Genomic DNA, 21,327 nt, shown 5'->3' on the forward strand with positions numbered 1-21,327 from the left:
TGTGTGTGTGTGTATGTGTGTGAGAGAGAGGGGGGGGAGAGGGAGAGAGGGGGGAGAGAGAGAGAGAGAGAGAGAGAGAGAGAGAGATAGAGAGAGAGAGAGAGAGAGAGAGAGAGAGACAGAGTGTGTAGATTTTCCCAGTTTCCCGATCGAGGCCAATTTGAGAGCGGATTATCGCCACAGATGATTTTATTAGCTTTACGCCTGGTAGGTCGTCCCTCTCTGTGTCATGAGCGTTTTTTATGGTTTCCCAAAATAAAGATACTATGGGAATATAAATTGTCTTTACAGCAATTGGCTTAACCGTTTGTCATTCATCGGGATTAGCCAGTCGATGGTTAAAGCGCACATCAATCAATCTCAAGCGTCTCTTCCTTTATTTAAACACGCCTGGACGTGGGCTGCTGGAGATGTTATACGCTGAGGCTCAGATTTCAGGTTGTGCGCAAATAAGGTAAAAGTGGTGATCTGAATTAACTGTAGTAGGCCTGTAGTTACAACCGAGGAAGGATGCCTAACACTCAGCGGACTCAGGGACTGCCTGGATTTAAAGATGCTGCTGTAGTGGTTTCAACAGTGGGCTTAAAAGAAATAAAAGGGCATGTGTGCATAATGAATGTTTGGAATTTATTGAGGAAAATGAGCAGAACAGATATGATTTGGCACATGTAGAAAAGTGCAAAACAATTTTGTTAAATGAGTCATAAACACTAACTTAAAACACATTTTAATGTCCTCCTCAAAAACTATAGGGGCAGATGTGTACATTATGATAAGAAGAAGGAAGATACTCTTGGCTGTTGATTTCTAATTCATTTTTTAAAAAGTAAAATATTGAAATACTTCAGTCTTGCAACAATCATTGTTGCAGCTTTTACAGAAAAGCTAAACTTAACATCAGCTAATTTCAACATTAACAGCTACTAACTGACCAAAAACAAACATATATAAACTGTAAATTGCACCTTATTGTCATCAGGATTTTCTTCTTAGTGAGAAAAAAGCAAGACATCAATCAATGACAGGGCCAACTAGAAAGAAATCTAGACATGAAATGCGCAGCATTCAATGAATTTTTACAGAGACCAGTATTATAATGTATGAAGGCATCTGTAAAAAAAAAATCTGTAAAATTTTGACAGCTTTTTCAAACATGCAGCTGGGTATTTAGTCTCACACTATATTATCAAGATTTCATAAAGAACCTTTACCATTTGTGACTTTTGCAAGGAATACCAAATACTCATTTTTTGTAATAACCGGAAAATAGAATTCACATTTTCTTCTGACAATTGTTCAATTTCCGACCACCTACAACTGTCTCCTAAAGTTTGAAATTGTACAAGAGCCGAAACTAAATTGAGGTGAAATCGAGAGTTTCTGCCAGTCAGTGTCACTTACACAGTCAACAGGGCAGCCGTTCTGCCCTGTTGAATTATTCTTTTAAGCTGGGGAGAGGAAGTGACCAATAAGCCCCACCATTAACAGTTGGAAGTAGGTAGTAGGAGATATGACCTGACATGTGGACAAAAAAAGAGGCACTGTAAGATTCTGCCTGAATTCCCTGTGCCCGACAAACCATGGTAGATATATATCTTGCGTAATAGTATTAATTTGTAGGCTTAGACGGTTTCATTTTTCCATTGGTAAGACAAAAGTGTAAAAATCTTAAGTGAAAAACCTTAAGGAGGAGGAAGAGCGTTCAAATCAAGATTACCTTGATTTTGTGGAAGAAGGGCCACACTCTTCATATTTACATGAATAAAAAAAAAGTGCCTTTGCTGAATCAACAACTATAACGATAGCTTGGGATACACAAGTGTGTATAAGTTACTCACCTGCAAAGCAAACAAACCATGAGGTTCATGTCAGAGGGTGAGAAAGATATGCCATCGATGTGTGCGAAGTCTGGGAAAAATATTTACACATATTTTACAAGAGTGCTATATCACAGCTGAATGTTAATAGATGATTGGGGTTTTTTTTTTCAGGGTCCTACGTGAAATTTACTAGTTTTAATATGAAGCTGCACTCACACACCGTCTCCAAGGGACATGATTTCCCAAATGATGCCAATGCATTGATGGCTAAAGGAATAATTTCCTGCTTTATGAGCAGAAATTATGACGGCGATATTGTAACGTGAGTAACATTTGGTACTGAATGTTTGTTGTTCCCGACTGCCGTAGCAAACAGGAACATAATGGGTCGTCTTTTTTCCTGTTTGTACGTTGTTACTGCAGGTCAGTCAGTCAGCCTAGATGGACCAGGGTCATGACTGTGGTGTACTCATGCTGCAGACTGTCCGTGTCAGTGTCGCACAGCGTGTAGTCGTCTTTGATGATTCGGTCGCAGCCAATCTCGCCATTGCCAAACAGGCCAAAGAGTGGGGTGTTGGGGAACACCTTGTGAAAGGCATCAGCCTCTACATTGGTCTGGTTGTTGTAGTAGTTCTGGCCTCTCCCCACGCAGGCAAACATGAAGCCTAAGGTGTTCCTCTCAGGAATTTTAGCTGCCTTTAACCGCCGGATTGTGGCTTCAGCCGCCTTTGGATTGCTGACATCTTGGTCCAAGAGCACAGATGCCCCTTGCACCTTAGGGCCACTCAGGGCCAGACCCACCACACCGTATGCACCCTGGCTACAGCTACAGTGAAAGATGAGGGGAGAAGGAAAGTGTGAACATTGCAAAGAGGAGGTCATAAAATGCTGCTATAATTTAGCTCCAACACTAATGCTGTTTATCTAATTCAATCAGGACCTACTGGCAGAGAGACAAAGGGCATAAGTGATGGAGATATACAGATATCAAACTTCAAAACGAGGTGAGGTTGTATTCTCTGGTGCCATGGATGACCTGAGAGCCACATGCACTTGTTGCAATGGTCTTGATATTAGTGCAGAACAGTAACTCACCAGTGTCTGGGAGGAGAGAAGACACTTTCTACCAGTCCTCCAGCGATGAGAGCTTTGCTCTTAGCCAGCGGCTCCAAAATCTGGGTGAGGAAGCGTGCACCTCCAGATTTATATGCCTCATAGACAAACATCAGTACCACACGCAGATCTGGGTTGTCAACCAGTCCTGGAGAGAAAGCACAACAAAGACAACTGAAAGACTTTCCAAGCTTTGCATTTCTCACTTTAGATGACAGAATGATTACCTACACTCACCTGCTTCTTTCAGTGCAGTTGGGGAGATGGACTTCTTGCAAAAGTGAAAGGGCTTGATGTGGACACCTTCCATGGTAGGGAACATGATTGCAAAGCCTGCCTCCCCTTCTTGGTACTCCTGAGGGGGGCCGGAGCAAGAGCCACTGGGAGTCACTGGACATCGGCAATAGAGAGACAATAGCCAACATAGAGTAATGTAAATAATAATAAAAAATAACTTGATTAGTCTAAATACACATATTAAGGTCGCGGTAAGCAACAATCCAAGCAATCATCATTGTAGTATTAGCTGAGAGAAAAACAGACATAACATCTGTAATAACACCAGTGGCTCCTGAGGGGATATTTTGAACCAAACAATTCAAATTTTGGAATAAAAGGAGAGAAGAAATCTGGACAGAGCTGGGAGATGACTAAACCACAGAGACCTAGGAGCCAGCATCCAGTGGCCATTAGAGGAACTGTAGCTCAAGGAACTATGGCACTGTATTAAGTGGTTTTGCCTAATGGGTTATGATTTTTTTAAAATAATATCAAGACTACATATGATAACCACACAACAACTTTAATAGAGGTACAATAAGAGGCACAACACAAACCACAGCATCAGCAAGGAGCAGTAAGAGTTACATAAACATCAGGTAAATCAACATACAAGCTGTTGTATAATTTCACTACCCGTAATCAAAAGGCACAAACTCAGAGAATTTAGGAGATGGATGAGATACCATGCAAATGAGAAAACATCAGGTTGTAACATTATAAATATACAGGATCATAAGACTGGCAGCCTCATTCACCACTCACACACTTTTTACTTTCTAGGGTTTAAAATTGTGCTGAGGTAAACCCCTGGTGTGCAATTGAATGTGTAAATCACAGAAAACCCTTTCATTGTATTCAAAATGAGCAGATACTGCACATTAGTATGTAATTTATCCCCATCCTCCTCCGTTTTACAGGTTATGGAATTCATAAAGGATTATGCAGAAATACTATGTCTAGGTGTACCATAAGTCATCTTTTTAATACTGTGCAACCCCACTACCAACATGCATAAATGATTAGACTTCACTAGGCTATTTGGCAAACCTATTACAAGAAATCTATATCTTCCTTATCCAATCAAAGATTTAATCCAATTGAATTAGATGTGCGTGGTGACTCTGGGCTCACCCTCAGCTGCAATATCACCAAATGAGTGTTATCACAAACAGCCGAAGCTGCCATTAAACCTGATAGATGATGGGAGCGTGATAAGCCATCGTCTTGAGGAACGAGAACATGCCTGATGGAGAATGGCTTCTCTGGAGGGTTGTGATTATATGGAGAAATGGGGAGCACAGCACCAGAAAGACTAGGCAATCTATCAGAGGGTGAGGCAGGGAGGTGCCAGCCACCAATGGTGCTTTCCAACTAAGCAGCAGCAGCAGGGATTAATGCGTAGTGCTCACTGCTGAAAGGTGAACTATTCCTCTTAGATAAACTCAAGATACCTGGGTAACTTTCATTTTGTATAGAGTACCTTAGTACTTGAAGATGCTAAGGCCACATACATGTACCACGACAGCTTTGAAGCTCATTTAAGAAACATTTTTATGTTAAAAGTGAATTAAATTATTCCCTCAAAGTGGTTTTATTTTGGGTGAGGGGTGATTTTATTTTCATGTCTATGAATAAGGAAATATGAGAGAGATAGAGCAGAGGAACACTTACAAACTATGCCCGGTGTAGCAATGCCCATGATGTCACAGCCTTTGGGGAAGAGCAGGTTCAGTTCTTCAACTGTGTCTGGACTGTGGCGACTCTTTTTTGCTTCAGAGTAGTTGAGAAAAACAAAACATGTTAATGAGAAAGGTCACTGTTTTAAATTCCTGTCATTTCCATCATAAACTAAAAAAAAATCTCTGGAAAGCAATTTTAGATTCAGAGAAATTTACATGAGCCAAGCACTTTTTATTTACTTTTTATTAGCACTGAGACTGTAAAACTACTTCTCTTACTGTTGCAAACCACTCTGGATAGGGGTTTCCACTAAATAGCTACATAGTGAATAGAAAATGTTGTTTAAGATCTATATTAAATCAATATTTCAAGTTGATAAAGAAGCCAGTCAGTGTGCAATATATATTAAACTGCAGTTTACCCTAGCAACTCTGACTATAACTCATGCATTACCAATGAACTCCAACTGAAACAAATCTCCCAATTAGTTAGACTGACTACAAACAAATATTGAATGAGAACTTCAACACATGCCACCTTGTTTTTAAATAAGTGAGTGGCTGTGATTTAAGTACCATAAAAAATGAGTCACATGTGCTAGATACTCAGTCAAAACAAAAATATTTAATACATCAAGAACAAGACAAGACATACCAGTGAAACTACAGTGACATAGAAAAAGGAACATTGGTCACAAGTTGAAACTGACTAACAGGGAACAGATATACACACTGGGCTAAAAAAAACTACCTCCCACTGAGCAGTATCATAATATGACCCAACTGTGCAGCAGTGCTCACTGATTCAGTGCTCAGTGATTAAAGTTCCTACAGCTATGCAGTCCTTTTTTAATCACTTATCAATTAGTTAAACAAGCCCATGTGAATGACATTATGTAAACATCACCCAAAGTGTATTTTTGAAGCTGTTGTGCTGCTAATAGTACAGCAAGAAGTCTAACCCATCCAGGGCTTACATGTAAATGCTTTGTAGGACTGATATTTTTGTGCTATCTAATAAAATTATACATTTTTGATTCCAGTCTGTCAAAATCATCTTGGATATTAAGATATGCAAAATGATGAGATGTTTTAAAGCTTCCCTCTGTCCTGATTTCTTTTATACGAGTTATACGTGTGTAAAGCACACATAATACAAGGTTCCCTTCTAATACACAGATGTCATGTTGTTCAATGTGGATATATAGTGGGGTCCACTATATGAACATGATACATGTAATCACAAGGCATTAAAATTTTGCTCTGAAAAAAGGTAACCTGGGCCTCATTTATAAATGTTTACATTTAGTATTTTTCAACAAAATAATTCAGACAAAAAGAGTAAGGATGCAAAAGGCATGTTTCAGTTATCTCAACATTTTAAACTACTAAGCAATCTTACTTTTTGTGTTACACCACTTACCACCACAATTCAAACAATAATGTATAAGGCAGATGTTTCTAGATGGACATATTCTGAAATTAAGAATGAAGTACTGAAGCACTGTATTACAGTATTTAATACTAACCTTTACTCTCTCTGTAGCAATAAGCTTGTCCAGTGAAGGCCTCACAGTCTACCATTGCCAGAACTGTATTCGGCAGGAGAAATACTTTCTGTAAGTAAGCAGATCCAAAGAACAAGTGTTAAAACAGTGCAAATATCACTTCTTATCAATCAAATTTACTGACTGTTAAATTAACATCACTTTATCTGAGCAGCTCATAATTCCACACATAGATAGATTAATTTAACATACTTAACTTAAACATACATGGTACTCGGGTGAAAAGGTTTCTCTTTCAGTTTCTGAAAACATTTTTAGGTTTTCACCCAAGGACTATGCAAGATAAACAGTGATTCAATAATGTTAGGCAGCTCACCCAGCAACTACTAACCAAAGATACTTCACCATACTTTGGCGTGTTGTTGTATTTGGCAAACAAGGTCCCCCTACAGGATGTTTCATTGGGTGTGAGTGTGGTGATTTACCTCCACCTCCTCGGCCAGGATGCTGCAGAGGGCATGGACCTCTGTGTTGGACGGTCCACAGGCTGACACCCAGGTGAGCTGCTGCTGAGTCCTCAGCACTCTGCGGGCACAGTTTCTCCACAACCTGCACACACTGAGGAGAACCACAAACACATTCAGCTCCATCTGCTAGCCAAACTTGGCAGGAGAGTTAGTCAGTTCATGTTTCTGTCCATAGCAAAACAAAACAAAAACACAACCGACCACCTGAATACAATTACACACCAGGTTCAAGGACTCAGTAGCTTCTTAGCCGTTCCGCATGTGTGAAAAACAGTTTCACTTCCATTCGACAGCCATTAACGTTAGCTTAAGTTCACTGTTTAGCATATAAACATTTTCCGTTACCTTGCGATTCGCAGGAGCGATTTGGTTGGTACGAAGGTCAGAATTCGTTCAACCACTTCGGCAACATTGCTAAGCACGTATGCAGCCTTGCTGTCTTGTAAAGAAACGGCAAAATCTTGATTTTCACCCATATTTCTCTCTCTCTCTCGGGTCGTGGCGTTTCGAGCACGGCTGCCCAGCTACGAACTTTCACCTCTGCTTTACCACCACTGTCGACGTGACACACCGCCCCCCGCGGCGAGGAGGTGCTGCTGCAGCTTAAGTTTCCCCAACAATTTCTTTTCAAACTTGAACAATTAAAGAATGTTTCTTTTAATTGGTAGTTATAATATTTTTCTGTTATACACTATTACGTTTATTTCTGGTGATATTTTCTAATTTTAATTAATTTGTAATTAACTAAATTTGTATTTCATTCCTCAAGCCGTTTAACAATTCTACAGCAAAGTCACTTTTGGCTGAACTGTTCACAGCTCATGTCCACACTGAGGCCATAACCTTTAATAAGAGGTCAGAAGTAGACACTTTGTTTTTAATGCTACAAACACTGCCTAATAAAACTTTACTATGTTTTGACGGTTATAGCTCATAATACTACATTGAGTAATCCTTTTGTCCATTTAATATAACAGTGGTGCTCCAGCTGTAACAGTTTAGTGCAGCATTTTGCATTGCTCAAATGAGATGACTGTATAGAAAATTTCATATTGAACATGAGTTTCTCTTTTGATATGTAACATTTTCCTCCATTTCTTCCTCACAGTATTGAAAAACGTATAAGAAACATTTCTAAAAATGCCAGACTTGGGAGTAAATTATACTTCAAGCATTTATTCATGATCTTTACATTTTCAAGATAAAATGGGAGACACACAAATCTAACAAATCAGTTTCTCAGAATTAACAGAAAAAGTGAATACAGTGTGCAGACATTTCTTTCACTTAGCCAGAACAAAACAGTACATTCAGGCAACTGTGCTAAGAATTCCTTCCCTGCTAAACTGGAAGTATACAACATCACTGACACTGAATAAATGTTTGCAATGCAGAAGAAACAAAGACACACAAGCAACTTTACAAAAAGTACACATAATAAAAGTCCCTTTTATGAAGCCTTGGCTTAACTTATGGCTTTGTTCATGATGATTATGTGCAGTACCCCACCCCCGAAAAGTGCAAATTCTCCAAACATACATATAAACCTATTAAAGATATACAGTGAATTTTAACAGACCTGTGATTACAGTGTGTAACGGAAACAGTGTAGTTTTAACTGTAGCTCACCAAAGCCGTTTGTGCTACCTTGTGTAGAGCTTGTTTCTTCAGGACGACAAGGTCAGAGGAGACATATAAACACAACTCCCCATATCATCTGCAGCAGCCATATATGCTGGCCAGCCATATTCAGAGCAGACGAGGCAATGTGGGGAGAGGAACAGAGCTGGGTCAAATGTTAACCATCTCCATTAGAGTCTGATCCAGCATCTGTTTTACGCTCAGGCCCTCTTCTTTAGCACGTGTGAGTTTATCTGTTAATATAGCATTGCATCAGTTAAAAATCATAAAACCAACAGCGCAAAGATGCACAGACAAAGCTCTAGTCCAGGTTAATAAACAGTGTTAGACATTGGCTGGATATTGTTGCAAATCTTATGAATGCGAGACATTTCAGCTGTTTTTTTCCCCATGACAGAAGTTAGTATTCAATACGCAAATACATATCCTCAACTCTGATACTCTGAGCCAATTCCACAAACTCAACTTCTATGTTGATATGTAATCTTTAAAGAATATTGTGAATATAATACTCAAGCTATAGACAGGGCTGTAACAAAAGTTTTTTTGTTAGTTTGCTTTTTCCAAGTCTGCAGTTTGGCAGTAGATTTAGTATGAAGTTCAAACACCCCTACCATGCAGTTTCAGGTCAATCACAAAAATATAACTAAAAAAAAAAAAAAACGAGTACTAATCTGACCCCAAATTAGAGAGCTCTGTGGAAATATTCCCTTTTATTTTTACTCTAAGGCTTTAGTTATACTGTTACTTATCCTTGCAGTGGTTCAGGCTGGATGCTCTGTCATGTAAAAGGAACATGTTCTATGACTTCCAGTCATGAGACTACAACTTTCCTCTAGTCATCCCATAGAAACATATGGTGAAAAGTCTCTCTACATGCACTAATGGTCATCACTCCATCCTTGCTGCTACACACCAAATTAGACCCCCCCACCTTAGTTGAATTTAATCATTTATGTAACAGGGACAATTTATATTAATTATATTTCTGAAAATGTGTCAGTCAGTCAAAAGGTAAATTTTCATCTCTAACCTGTCACATATGTTACTATTTAGACTAAAGTTTGTGCATTTAAAGTGTTTATGCTCATTCAAATGTTACATATCTGAAGCTCTGGCAGGCTGGGTTTGAAAGATTAGTTCTCTAAAGCATCACAGGGTTGAGAACCACACCACCAAAATCAAATGCAAACCCTAGTCAAAACATTGTCCTGTGTCCTGATTAGATGCTACTGTGCAGATGAAAAATAATCTACTCTTATTGGGGCAAAACAGAACAATGGGTAGTTTGGTTCTCAGTACAGCTCAGCAGACTATATCTTAGGATTTAAGTTGAAACCTGATTATTTCTGTTACGAACTTAACTTGCCCTTCTTTTTGGAGATGGATTCAGGGATGCGGAAGGATTTGTAGACGCCTTGCAGCATTTTAAGCCTTCCCCAGCTGTGGGCCCACCATACAGATTTAAACTGGATTCATGTGCTACAGCCCTGACAATAACTGAGAAATTACATAAAATCCATTCTGTGGCTGTTCATAACCTTAGGTGTCTGACCTCTCAAACTGCTGTTGTAGCATGCATAATGTGAAAATCTTCCATTTGTATTCCCGTTTGTTGAAAGCATTTCTTGGTTTAAGTTTTGTGTCGTAGACGCAGTTGCCGATGCTCTTTTTATATAAACAGCAAAAGACAATATGCCTGGACATTTTGAATTTCAGAAAAATTAAAGCATACAAGAGCCCATTCCAGTTTAGGCCTCGTTTAAGGCTACTCTCAGTTCATTGCTCAGAAGACGGTTTTTCTCAAGCTGTTTGTATAGATGGTCTTGACAGTCAGAAAGCAGGTAAGAGAAAAGGGAAAGAGACAGAAGGCAGGTTAGTACAGACGACAAAGAGTTAGTTCTGCTTTGAAGTATATCACAAAATAAGTGATGTGCCAACCTCTTGAACATATCAAACTAAATCAATCACCCTCTGTATTTGTCAATTCTCATTACAGGTCAAGTTCTGGTGTCCCGATTACCCAAATATTGCTTTTTATACTGCGTTTTCTGTAGCTTTTACTAATACATTTGTTCTTCTTTTCAACCAGAGACACCATGGATAACCTGGACCGAGCCTACAAGTTGGTGACGGATGAATATCCCACATTCAGTGTTGATGACTTTTTGTGAAGGAACTTAAGTGGAGACAAATGCCCTTTCAACGCATACCTACAATGACAGTCTGTTTGGTTGCATTGTGAAGGAGTAGGTCGAGGAATGTTTGCTGTTGCTACGTTAAACACGGGCGTCTCCATATCAACTGAAATAATATTCAGGAGTACAACTTTAAAAAGGAGGCCCTCAAGAATAGGGATCATTATTAAGAGGTTGGGATTCAAAATCCCAATTGATCCTCCTCAGAAATAGAAGGGAAAAAAATGACCTGATAAACTGACTATCAAAGCTGGTAACCTGTCATGACTATTGGTCATTTTGCCACAGTCTTCCAAGTCAGTGGAAAACAGAGGACAACCATTGCATTTCATGTGAACACTAGTTTGCAGAATTAGTTAACAAGACTATTAAACTAAATAACAGTCCTCTCAAAAGAGAAAAAGGAACAGTGAATGGGAGAGGAGCTTCAGAGTTTATTCAAAAGCTACTCGACAAAATAAATTAAAACACATGGAAGACAAAAATCAAAAAAGAAAAAGATGGGACAAATGGAAATGAAGAAACATTGCAGGAGAAAAGGGGAAGGGCTGACATAGATGTAAGAATGTTTATTTTACAGAAAGCAATACGGCTCAAAGGTCTGTACGAGACATGGACAAATGGATGATGGCAGCGACAGCCCACTGTGCAGTAGTGGCGGGGCAGTAAAGAAATACAGAAACAAAGGAGACAGAAAGTTGGGCTGCGCTGCACAGGAGAGTGGTGATGATGCTCAACCAGCCTCTGGAGTGAAGGGTGTAAAAATTTAGCTGTGAAAAAAGGAGAACAACAAAAGTGTTGGAGGGAGAAACAAAACGAAGAATGGAAGATAAATGACATGCAGAACCAGAGGATGAAAAGGGATGCAGAAGTAAGCTAGAAAAGCTTAAGATAATGAGTGAAAGTAATGATAAGATGTGGCTATTGTGCAAGAAACTATAAGGAAGTTTTGAAATCTAGCCGAAGAACCTAATCAAAAATATCTATCAAACAAGTTTAATTCACATGCAAAACAATGTTATACAAAATGGGGTGGGGGGGTGGGGGTTGTTTTAAAAAAATCCTTCCTATCTATAATTTAGCAGACTTAAAAAAAAAATTAAAAAAATGTAAAAATCACTGCAGTCAAACATGCCACAAGAGGGAGCTATTGTATCTTGGTAAGAGTTGTTAGGGGTGTCGACATCTAAGGCACTTAGCAGAAACAAGCTTGTGGTGAATTACATGGAAGTCATGTCGTTGAGGGCGTGGTCCAGCTCCTCGCTGATGGCCTTGTACTTCAGTTTCTGGGCATACAGCTCATCTATTGTGTGGTGATTATTATAAAGTGGTAGTGAAGGATTGGCGATAAAATGAGAACATAAAAAAAGGATAACAACACAATAGTCAGAGAACAGAAGTCAAAGGGAAAACACAAATAGAGAAACTGGAAATAAAAGGCAGGACAGAAATAGGAAAGGGTGCATGGAACAGCTGGTGATGTTGTGTCAGATTCTTGAGGAGTCACTGAGAAACTGCCTCACATGTTCCATGACCCTGTGATGATTGCTCGCCACTAGCTGGCCTTGAATAGTCACTACACCAGAATGCCAAACAGCATTGCGGTGAGAAATGTTATTGCCGACATGAATAATATCACGGTGGCCTCTGTGGATCACTGCTTTGTTTCTTCCCTCCAAGGTAGAGAACTTACTGTGTAAATACTCAGCCTGAGAACTATTTAACAACTTGCTGACCAAATAAATAAACCTCACACTGCATCAACCTTTACAAAAAAAGAGGAACTTTTTTCTCTTTTACAAGTGTCCCTTTGAAAAAGCTTGTGCTTATTTTATGATATAAAGAAGAAGCCTCTAAACGGCTACTTTCTTGTGTGGACTGGTTGAGTAGTTATAGTAACAAACACCCATTTACATTTTGTGAAAAATATGAAAATAAACTCTGCAAATCCTTAAAAATCAAGTGGAAAAGATTCATACCTTCAAGGTCATCAATGGTCTTCTCAAGCTTGGCGACTGATCTTTCAGCGAACTCAGCACGGGTCTCAGCCTGAGTGGAGGAACAATCAAACATTAGCAATTCCCATTAAGAGGTTTACATTACTAGCCTCAGCCTTATAGGACACTTAAAGCACTTAAGTACTGTAAACAAAAACTAAGCATCTCTTCTAATCAAGAAATATATAGTCAGCATACTTCATTCAAGTAACTGAGTCGACATCCAATCCCCACAGTTCTACAAAATACCAATGGCAAAAAGTGCAGGATGGATAATTCCTGTTAACTCACCTCCTTCAGCTTGTCTGTGAGAACCTTGATCTCCTCCTCGTACTTGTCCTCCTTCTGCGAGTACTGTGGTTACATACATAGCGCCGCGTCAGTCGAGCATCATCACAATGTTGATATAAGACACTTTCAAAGTGATTCCTGGGGTTTCTACTGCAGATCATTTGCCCTGAATCTTCTCAGACTGCCATCTTACCTTCTCTGCCTGAGCCTCCAGAGACTTCAAGTTGTTCTGCACGGTTTTCAGCTCCTCCTCAAGCTCAGAGCATTTGCTATTGATTCAAGGTGTAGTTGAACAAGCAAGAAGATGCCAAAGACAGAGAGAGATTTTGTGAGAAAACAAAAAAACTATAAAGCTGTGACTCGGAGGAACAGATGGAGGGGAAGGGAAGGAAATAGTTACCTCTCAGACAGCTCAGCACGCTCCTCTGTACGTTCCAAGTCGCTCTCAATGATCACCAGCTTACGGGCCACCTGAAGTCACAACATACAACGTTTAGTCCCACACTAGTTTGATACATCACATACATAGTCAGACAAAATTTTATTCCTTCATGTATTCACTGTAATTCTAGGTTGTGTCTGAAATCACTCACTCATTCACTACTCCCTACTCAATATCCAGGGACTCATATTCAGTATGGAGGACAATATAGTGAAATCATTGCTAAATTGAAAAAATACTTTCAGACATGACTTGGGTAATTTTCTCTGCACTTTTTTTCCTTCTTTCAGCGTGAACAAAATACATGATGGTATATATTGCTTGATTAGTGACCATTGGTAGCATACTACTTTTCATGATGCATTGTGGGATACTATGAATACACTATATAGGATATAGTAATTGTCACTTCAGACAGCATTACAAAGTGGCAGCATATAGTGGACTATATATAGGGAGTAGTCAGTGATTTCGGTCACAGCACAAGTCATTATTTATGACTTGGAAGCTATAATATACATCTTACAGAGGATAGCTATTGATGGCAGTTGTTACATTAAAGTGAAAGAATGTAGAAAATGCTAAGCACAAAGTTCAGAGTGCAGTGAACAGCTGAGAGACTCACCTCCTCGTATTTTCGGTCAGCCTCCTCAGCAATGTGTTTGGCCTCCTTCAGCTGGATCTCCTGCAGCTCCATCTTCTCCTCGTCCTTCATTGCCCTGTTCTCAATGACCTTCATGCCTCTGAGGGAGAGAAAATAGTATGGTGGGTAAGCACCAACTGCAGGCCAGTGTGTTTGGTAGTGGCATGGAGATGGCATGGTTCCCTATGTACAACTGACAAGAGACCACCGGTTCATCTCTGGAAATGTATTTCTTGAGAAAATTAAAAAGAGTTTCCAGAAGAGCACAGGGTTCAATGTGAAGTCCAATACTGGTGAAGGTAGTCTGAAATACCAGGAGGACTACACAGGCCTCCACTTTAAGTTGAATTACTTTTTGGACAAACTGTATAGATACTTCACATTAATGTACACTTAGTATAATACACTGTTGATAAGTAGTGTGACTGTATTATCCACTTGGCATACTAAAAGACATAAGTCTCCCTCAGAATGCTACATTAATCAACATCAATGCAATATAGTGTTTACCCACTAGTGGCAGCACTGAGCCAAATGTTAATAGAGTAGTACTGCAACAGCATGTTTCATATGCAATATTTGATTTTTAATATACTGGACTTTATGTGTGACCCTAATGTGTTTTCTTATTTGTCTTAAAAGGAATTCAGTGGCAGAAGAATCACCACTGGACTCCAAAATGTTTGCAACAGCATCTGACCTGATACTTAAGCACAATGGAGTGATTCAGAAATGGATTTTCATCAGTTTGACTTTCAAAATCCAATTACCCATTTCCAAACCTGTCACTTTTTCATAAAGAACAGATTTCACTGTAACAAATAATGAGATGAAGGGGGACTAAAATTTTCTCAAAATGAGTGCTCTATGCACATCAGGACAGTACACCCATGATTTTTCTGTAAAATACAATGGACTACATGAATGGCACGAGTGGAGAGTGTTGACCAAGCAGTGTCTTATTTTTCCAGCTGCAAGATACCCACCTCTCACTCTCATCAGCAGCCTTCTCAGCCTCCTCCAGCTTGGTCAGGGCTGTGGCCAGACGCTCCTGAGCACGGTCCAACTCCTCCTCAACCAGCTGGATACGTCTGTTCAGTGATGCTACATCACCCTCAGCCTAGGAGAGCACAACACCACAATCAAATAAAATCAAATCATGGATACCTGCATATGTGTCAGTTGGCTTTGCAGGCTTACACCATCCCCAGACTCTCCGTGGAGAGCATGGGCTGGGTCAGGGACACCCAGCCCAAGGGAGGGATGCAGGCTCTAATATGCACATTTTACACACAGGGTGAACGATGGGTTGTATTTCACTTCATTAAACACAAATCTTTAACCCAACAAATGTTAACAGTGCATTTAAAGAAAATACTAGACTGATTTATCCACCCCTCATCTTCCCTCTTTCCTTTCAAACCTGCATTTTCCTGACGCACAGTGATTTATTCTTGTCGCATCAACAAATTAGCCACAAAACATGGCTACACTCTAGTATTTCGGAGGGTAACAATAGCAGCTCCCCACTGCAGGAGTTTAACACATGAGAACACCTGTGGTGCTGCTGCAACGTTAGCCTACTTGTTACAGGGCGGCTTGTTTATTCGGGATGTACTGGGTGGTGTCCTCTCTTCTACCCATCCTTCAGTCTCCACATCCCGCAGTGGGCTAATTCCAAGCATGTCTACCTGATACCTGACTGTATTCGAGCATACACGGCCGCTGTCTGGGCCTAGCAGCCACGCTTTTTGACCAGATTTGCGGCTAATGCCACCGGCAGCCTAAGGACTAATTGCCTTAAATCATTAGCAGCGGCTTACTGCTTCCCTCGCACTCCTCTCCTGGTTCAGTTCCCGCTGCAGTAGCGCTGCCCGTTCCTCCGCCACATCGGCCTGCTCCTGCAACGACTTGATTTTCTTCTTCACAGCTTCTAGAGAGCTCCCACCGGCCATTTTTGCTCTGTTTTGTCTCCGCTAAGCTAGTTTTTTCTCGGCCGTGTGCGGGCTTATCCAACGCAGACGCGCGCACACATACACACACACACTTGAAGATGCGGCGCGTTTGATCCCTGCCCCCACCGCCTTTAATCAACTGCTGATGAGGATTGGGACGTGCCACCAGCCCCGGAAGTACCTGATTTTACACGCAAATAAATATATTTATCAAATGAATTAAGAAATATATTATCTGTGTTGATGTCAGCTGTTCTTTTAAATCAATTCCATTTCATTTATTTTATTTTTTTGCCAGTTATATGGCTATCTAATTCTTGATCTTTTTTGAGTGCATCCCCTGCTGGTAAATTGAGCTCACCCTATCAAAGCCACAGCTCCGGACATCACACACTCAGTCATAAGCAACAATGTAACTAAGTTACGATTGCGTACTCTAATTTGAAGTCTAATTAATTAACAAAACATAACAATAATAATAATAATAATAATTGTTATAATTAGTAGTAGTATTATTATTATTAGCTATTCTTATTATTTCACGTTGCTAACACGGTCTGCAGGTCAAAATATTGAAATATTTCTGTATTTGTTTATTTATCTATTCATTGCAAATTAGTTATTCTCCGCTTTTTTTCACGATTTAGTGTGACTCAGCGTGGTGCTCTTGTACTTTATTATTATTATTATTATTTATTTACTTCCTATAGGCCTAACCGTCCATGCGTCATATTGTGTATGTTATTGTGTATAGTAGCCTAGATGGTCGTTTTAGGCTATTTCTGTTATCTCTGTTATCTGTTTTTCTACTTTTCTTTAGTCTCACCTACCAATCGTTCAACCAATCAAACTATGGATCAGTAAAATCCATGTTAAGGATTAGGCTACTAAAGTTTATCTTTTGTTATCTCGTAATGTCTTAATAGCCTAAGGTTGTTGTTTTCGTAGTTGTTTCTGGTTATGACGTAATCGATTAGGCGTAATTGGTTTAACGTTAAGCGCAGCCAATAAACTGGTAATTTCATCGGGGTTGGACATAACTGCTGAGTGACAACTGGAACCAGTAAAATCACAAATCTGTCAAGGATTATACAGGCACAAATATGCTTGTAAAATGCCGACTGAAACCCTACACTGGCCGTCAGATTCGTCTAAATGGCTGTGGAATGTAGTGGTAAGCCATTGAGTTTTGACCTTACCATATACAGCACATGAGCTAAATTTAACTATCTATATATTCATCCTACACAACCCCCAGGCCTCTTATGATTGATTATTACATAAGTTAATCATTAGAGCAAATCTGTATTAGGGTGGGTAAATTTAGTTTCCGGTGGGGGGGCCAAGGGGTTGTCCAAGGTTAAACCATTACGGAATGATCGCCCAACGGGGGCTTCTCCTGAGGTGCTGTCAGCCCAAACTCACATCTGTGGCTTTCTTCTCAGCGAGCTCCAGTTTCTCCTGGGCATCCTTCAGGGCTTCAGAGTACTTGTCCAACTCATCCTCAGTTGCCTTCAGCTTCTTCTGCAGTGCTACCAAGTCATCCTCAAGCTGGGACACAGAGGAACGAGAAGAGATTTACATACATGTAGAAGACAGACATCATCACCATTTATCATAGTGTCTGTAAATAACTGTAATAATAAATGTTTGCGCTACACTACAACCTGCATATCAGTCATTTGGAGAGACATTTATTCTAGGCTATTAGAATAGGCATATCATTAGACATTTAATTAAATTTAATCCAATAGTAAATGTAAAGTGTAATCGCTTGTTGCCAACTTCATGCAGTCCAAATGTAAAGTACAACAACAACAAATAAAAGATATTGTGATTTTTTTTAAAAGTTCATTTAATTCTATGATGACACACATATTAATCCTCAGTGACAGGACACTGGACATGCAGGAACCATGCAGCGCTAAGGCGCACAATGGCATTGGCACAAGTGCGTAAAGGCACCAGAGTGGACTTCAGAGAGGATGCCGACCTGTTTGCTCCTGTCCTCAGATGCCTTCTTGTCTGACTCGGCCTGCTCAGCTCTGTCCAAGGCATTCTCCTTGTCGAGCTTCAGCATCTGCATCTTCTTCTTGATGGCATCCATGGCTGCTTAGTGTTCGGGGCGTCCGCGCGAACCAAAAACAAAAGAAGCTGGATGAAAGGATTGGAGCGTCTGAACCACGCTGAACGCCAAGCTGGAGTGCGAGCTCGCTCTGGCTGTTGTGAGTCAAATATGTATTTTGGCTGGGCAGTTACTGGACACCCAATACTTTTTTGGAAACAACTGCAGCTGTTTGCCAACGCGGGACCTGTCTTTTTTCTGAATCCCTTCACTGATTCGTTCTTCCAAGACATTTGACCACTTCTATGACTATACATGGGGTAAGGACGTCAGGAGGTTACTCCCCCCTCACACCAAGACGTCCACTCCTATTTCTAACACCCTCCAAGTGACAGGCAGGAAGTGGAGTGTCAAGACTCAAGCTCCTCTGAGGGGGGTTATTTGGTTGAAACATACTGATAACAATGACCTAATTATCACCCAGAAAGATAACTCAGAATCCAGATGTGAGCAAAAGACAACTGCGACATAATTAGACAATTGTCTTATAATTATTTTGTACCTTTTTACATGTAATTGTGCTAAAATAAAGTATAATAGACATTGTTTACAGTACTGTCTAATCATGTACTCACAGCAAATTACAACAATTTCAACAGTTTGGTACCAGAATGAATTGTCATAGCACTTCATGCACGAGAGCTATTCATACAAAACAAATATATCTGATTGGATAAGCCGCTGTGAAAGTTCTTCTCCCTCTGTGGGGTGTCATATTAGCCAGTAAGGCTTGTTTGTCTTCCAGGGATCATTTCAGCAGCTCCTTCCCAGCATAGTTCAACATCCAAGCAGAAATCAGATAGGCTCTGGTCTCTGCAGAGGTATATCATCAGGCTTGTCCAACTCCTCTCTCAGTTAATACATGCCTGAGAGTTATTTCTCAAATGGGCCGCAGTGGATATAGTGGCGTGCACAGTGAAGGATAGAGAAGCTTTGGCATTTCAACAGTCCCTTCGCTGCGCCTCTGTGATAGTTCACGGGGCCACTGGCACAGCCGCAGCTGTCACACACAACCTGTGGTCAGGCCTGCTGGACGGCTGAGCAATAATAGTTAAGTGTCGACTACTGTAATTAATTTTTGTACCTGTTAGGGAAATTGGACCTTGGGAAGGAGAATGAAATATAATTTAACAAGTGAAAATGAGATCTAGTGTAAAAATAGATTAGATACTATGTATAAACATACACCACTGTTATGTAATATTATGAACATCACTGTCTTCTTGTCCAAAAACACTTCACTATTACTGAATTTTGGTTCCATCATATATACAGAGCTAAATGAATTATGACATAGTTATGATAGTGTAAATGCTTCCTGGTTTGAACAGCTGAAGAAGAAACACTCTTAACAATTTGCTATCACAATCTGACTTTGGCTTGTTTTAGGATTAGATTTTATAAGGTTTTTTATTTTTTGAATGAAAATTCAATTCAATTGTTCTCTTTTCTGTATTTTGTTCTCCTTTGTTTTATCTCTGTGGTGGTCCAGCCTGATTTCCTTCCTGTGGTGCTTTTTTTTTTTTTTTAAAGCAGTCAGCTGTCACTGTGTTGTCATCCTGCCATGTGTTTTGTGGACTGTTTAACAACCAGCCAGGCATTCCAGTCGTATACAGAGATCAGAGAGGCTCATGGTGCAATCCATGTCACCCTAGCACCCAGGATAGATAGAGACGAATATCATCACACTATACCTGTCCAACAATTAATGATTTACTGAGATTGCATTTCATTCAGGGGTCTGTGGACTTATAACTGCAGTTAGAATGTGATTTTTAAAATTCTTCTTCAAGGGCCAGGATCCATGGGAAATATTTTTTGTTGTTTTTGTCTGCAGCAGAGATCAATGTCTTCATTATTCATGACTCATTCCAGACCTGAGTCAATGTGCTGCAACTGGTCAAATATCTAATATTCTAGTTGTTAAATCTACAAATTTACACGAAACCTCTGTATTTTATTTGTATGTTCGTCAAGAAATTCCTTATGTGAATTGATAGCTAAAAGATAAAGATGAAGCCTTTGATGAAATCGTTCTGAAAGAAAAGGTGCCATGAGTCTGAGATTGTATCGCTGAAGCCATATGACAGACAGGTGTGATGTATGAAACAAGCCTCAGTATTCCCAGAATTCCCATCATGCAGGGAAGTATGTGGCCCTCTAACAATGATGTTGTGTGTTAAGTTTAAAGACCTTTGAAATTTGATTTCATTAGGTGACCATTGTCTGCTGATGGCTATGCATGCATTACTGATTTATTGTTATGAGGAACCCATAAATCTAAACACAGACTTTGTTTCTGTGGTGTATCACAGCTCCGTGCAGTTTGTGACGCCCCCTCTACTTGAGTGACTGCTTTAATTCATATCGTGTTGTAATGCCAAAAGTAGTGAACAGTATGTTTAACAGTTTAGTCAGAACTCAAATAGAAGTCAGTGCCATTTGAACATTTCATTATAGATGTATTGAGGAAGCTGGGTATGCAGACAAAAAGTGGGTGTAGAGTGATGATTTCATTGTTAATGTCCAGACTGGAATCTCTCACTTCCTCCTCAGTAATTAAAAGTATGGAGGAGAATAATGTTGGTGTTCCACTCAGTCCTTCTGAGTCAAACTTTATCTCTTGCAGTGATTCAACCAAGCTCGTCATACCGGTTCAGATGTGCAGAGTTCATGTGTGAGGTCATTTTAAAACATCAACATGATGAGTGTGTTGAGCCTCTGCGCACAGTGCTTGTTACAGTATGTCACTGGAGTGTTATTTTCTGTCAGCAGAGTAACGCAGCAACAACAAAAACCTGATGTGCCGCTGATGTTTTTATTCAAAAGAAATGACAGAAGATTGAGCGGTGACTGTGGGTACAAGTGACTGAGGAGAAAGAAATCAAGGAGGTGTTTGTGGCTGGACAGGTAATCTTATATTGTATTTAACTGTCTTCAGTGGATAACCTCACTGTGTGGCATGCTGCAGTCATCAGTAACTGTATCTGCTTTCTGACTTTTATTATAATTAGATTTAGGACATAAAAATAATGGATGAGCTGTCTTCTATCAGCTGCTTGTCCACATTAAATTCAAAGCCCTCAGCAGGGTTTTTGCTGCCCCC

At 39.9% G+C, this 21,327-nt stretch overlaps 2 protein-coding genes across 8 annotated transcripts; both read right to left on the reverse strand.

Moving 5' to 3' along the window:
* Window positions 1-606: 606 nt before the first annotated feature.
* Window positions 607-7,459, reverse strand: fbxo22 (F-box protein 22). The gene is made up of 7 exons (XM_023411908.2): window positions 7,275-7,459; window positions 6,888-7,020; window positions 6,424-6,511; window positions 4,887-4,985; window positions 3,171-3,323; window positions 2,916-3,081; window positions 607-2,646 (listed from the first exon to the last, which is right to left on the reverse strand). The coding sequence occupies exons 1-7, from the start codon at window positions 7,403-7,405 to the stop codon at window positions 2,253-2,255; spliced, it is 1,164 nt and encodes a 387-aa protein (XP_023267676.1). The 5' UTR covers window positions 7,406-7,459; the 3' UTR covers window positions 607-2,252.
* Window positions 7,460-8,085: 626 nt separating this feature from the next.
* On the reverse strand, window positions 8,086-18,318 carry LOC111659141 (tropomyosin alpha-1 chain-like). Of its 7 annotated transcripts, XM_023411977.2 has the most exons (10): window positions 18,090-18,316; window positions 17,522-17,647; window positions 15,128-15,261; window positions 14,124-14,241; window positions 13,457-13,527; window positions 13,250-13,325; window positions 13,057-13,119; window positions 12,748-12,817; window positions 11,993-12,071; window positions 11,447-11,538 (listed from the first exon to the last, which is right to left on the reverse strand). In XM_023411977.2, the coding sequence occupies exons 1-10, from the start codon at window positions 18,201-18,203 to the stop codon at window positions 11,535-11,537; spliced, it is 855 nt and encodes a 284-aa protein (XP_023267745.1). In that variant the 5' UTR covers window positions 18,204-18,316; the 3' UTR covers window positions 11,447-11,534. The 7 variants fall into 7 exon arrangements, with proteins under 7 accessions (XP_023267747.1, XP_023267749.1, XP_087031664.1 ...); XM_023411979.2 differs by lacking the exons at window positions 11,447-11,538; window positions 11,993-12,071 and adding an exon at window positions 8,086-8,803 and having other exon boundaries at window positions 18,090-18,318; XM_087175538.1 differs by lacking the exons at window positions 11,447-11,538; window positions 11,993-12,071 and adding an exon at window positions 10,256-10,395 and having other exon boundaries at window positions 18,090-18,317.
* Between the last annotated feature and the right edge of the window lie 3,009 nt (window positions 18,319-21,327).

The sequence above is a fragment of the Seriola lalandi genome, unplaced genomic scaffold (genome assembly GCF_002814215.2).
Source record: "Seriola lalandi dorsalis isolate HSWRI2012SDOR001 ecotype SW California unplaced genomic scaffold, Sedor1 jcf7180002054474, whole genome shotgun sequence".
NCBI lineage: Eukaryota > Metazoa > Chordata > Actinopteri > Carangiformes > Carangidae > Seriola > Seriola lalandi.

Coding starts and splice junctions, on each gene's coding strand:
- LOC111659141 (XM_023411979.2), bottom strand. CDS start 18,203: ATGGATGCCATCAAGAAGAAGATGCAGATGCTGAAGCTCGACAAGGAG. Junction 13,326..13,456: donor CGTGCTGAGCTGTCTGAGAG/GTAACTATTTCC, acceptor TTGAATCAATAG/CAAATGCTCTGAGCTTGAGG. Junction 8,804..12,747: donor GACCATTGATGACCTTGAAG/GTATGAATCTTT, acceptor CTATATTAACAG/ATAAACTCACACGTGCTAAA.
- fbxo22 (XM_023411908.2), bottom strand. CDS start 7,405: ATGGGTGAAAATCAAGATTTTGCCGTTTCTTTACAAGACAGCAAGGCT. Junction 4,986..6,423: donor TTGCTACAGAGAGAGTAAAG/GTTAGTATTAAA, acceptor ACTACTCTGAAG/CAAAAAAGAGTCGCCACAGT. Junction 3,082..3,170: donor AACTGCACTGAAAGAAGCAG/GTGAGTGTAGGT, acceptor CTTTCTCTCCAG/GACTGGTTGACAACCCAGAT.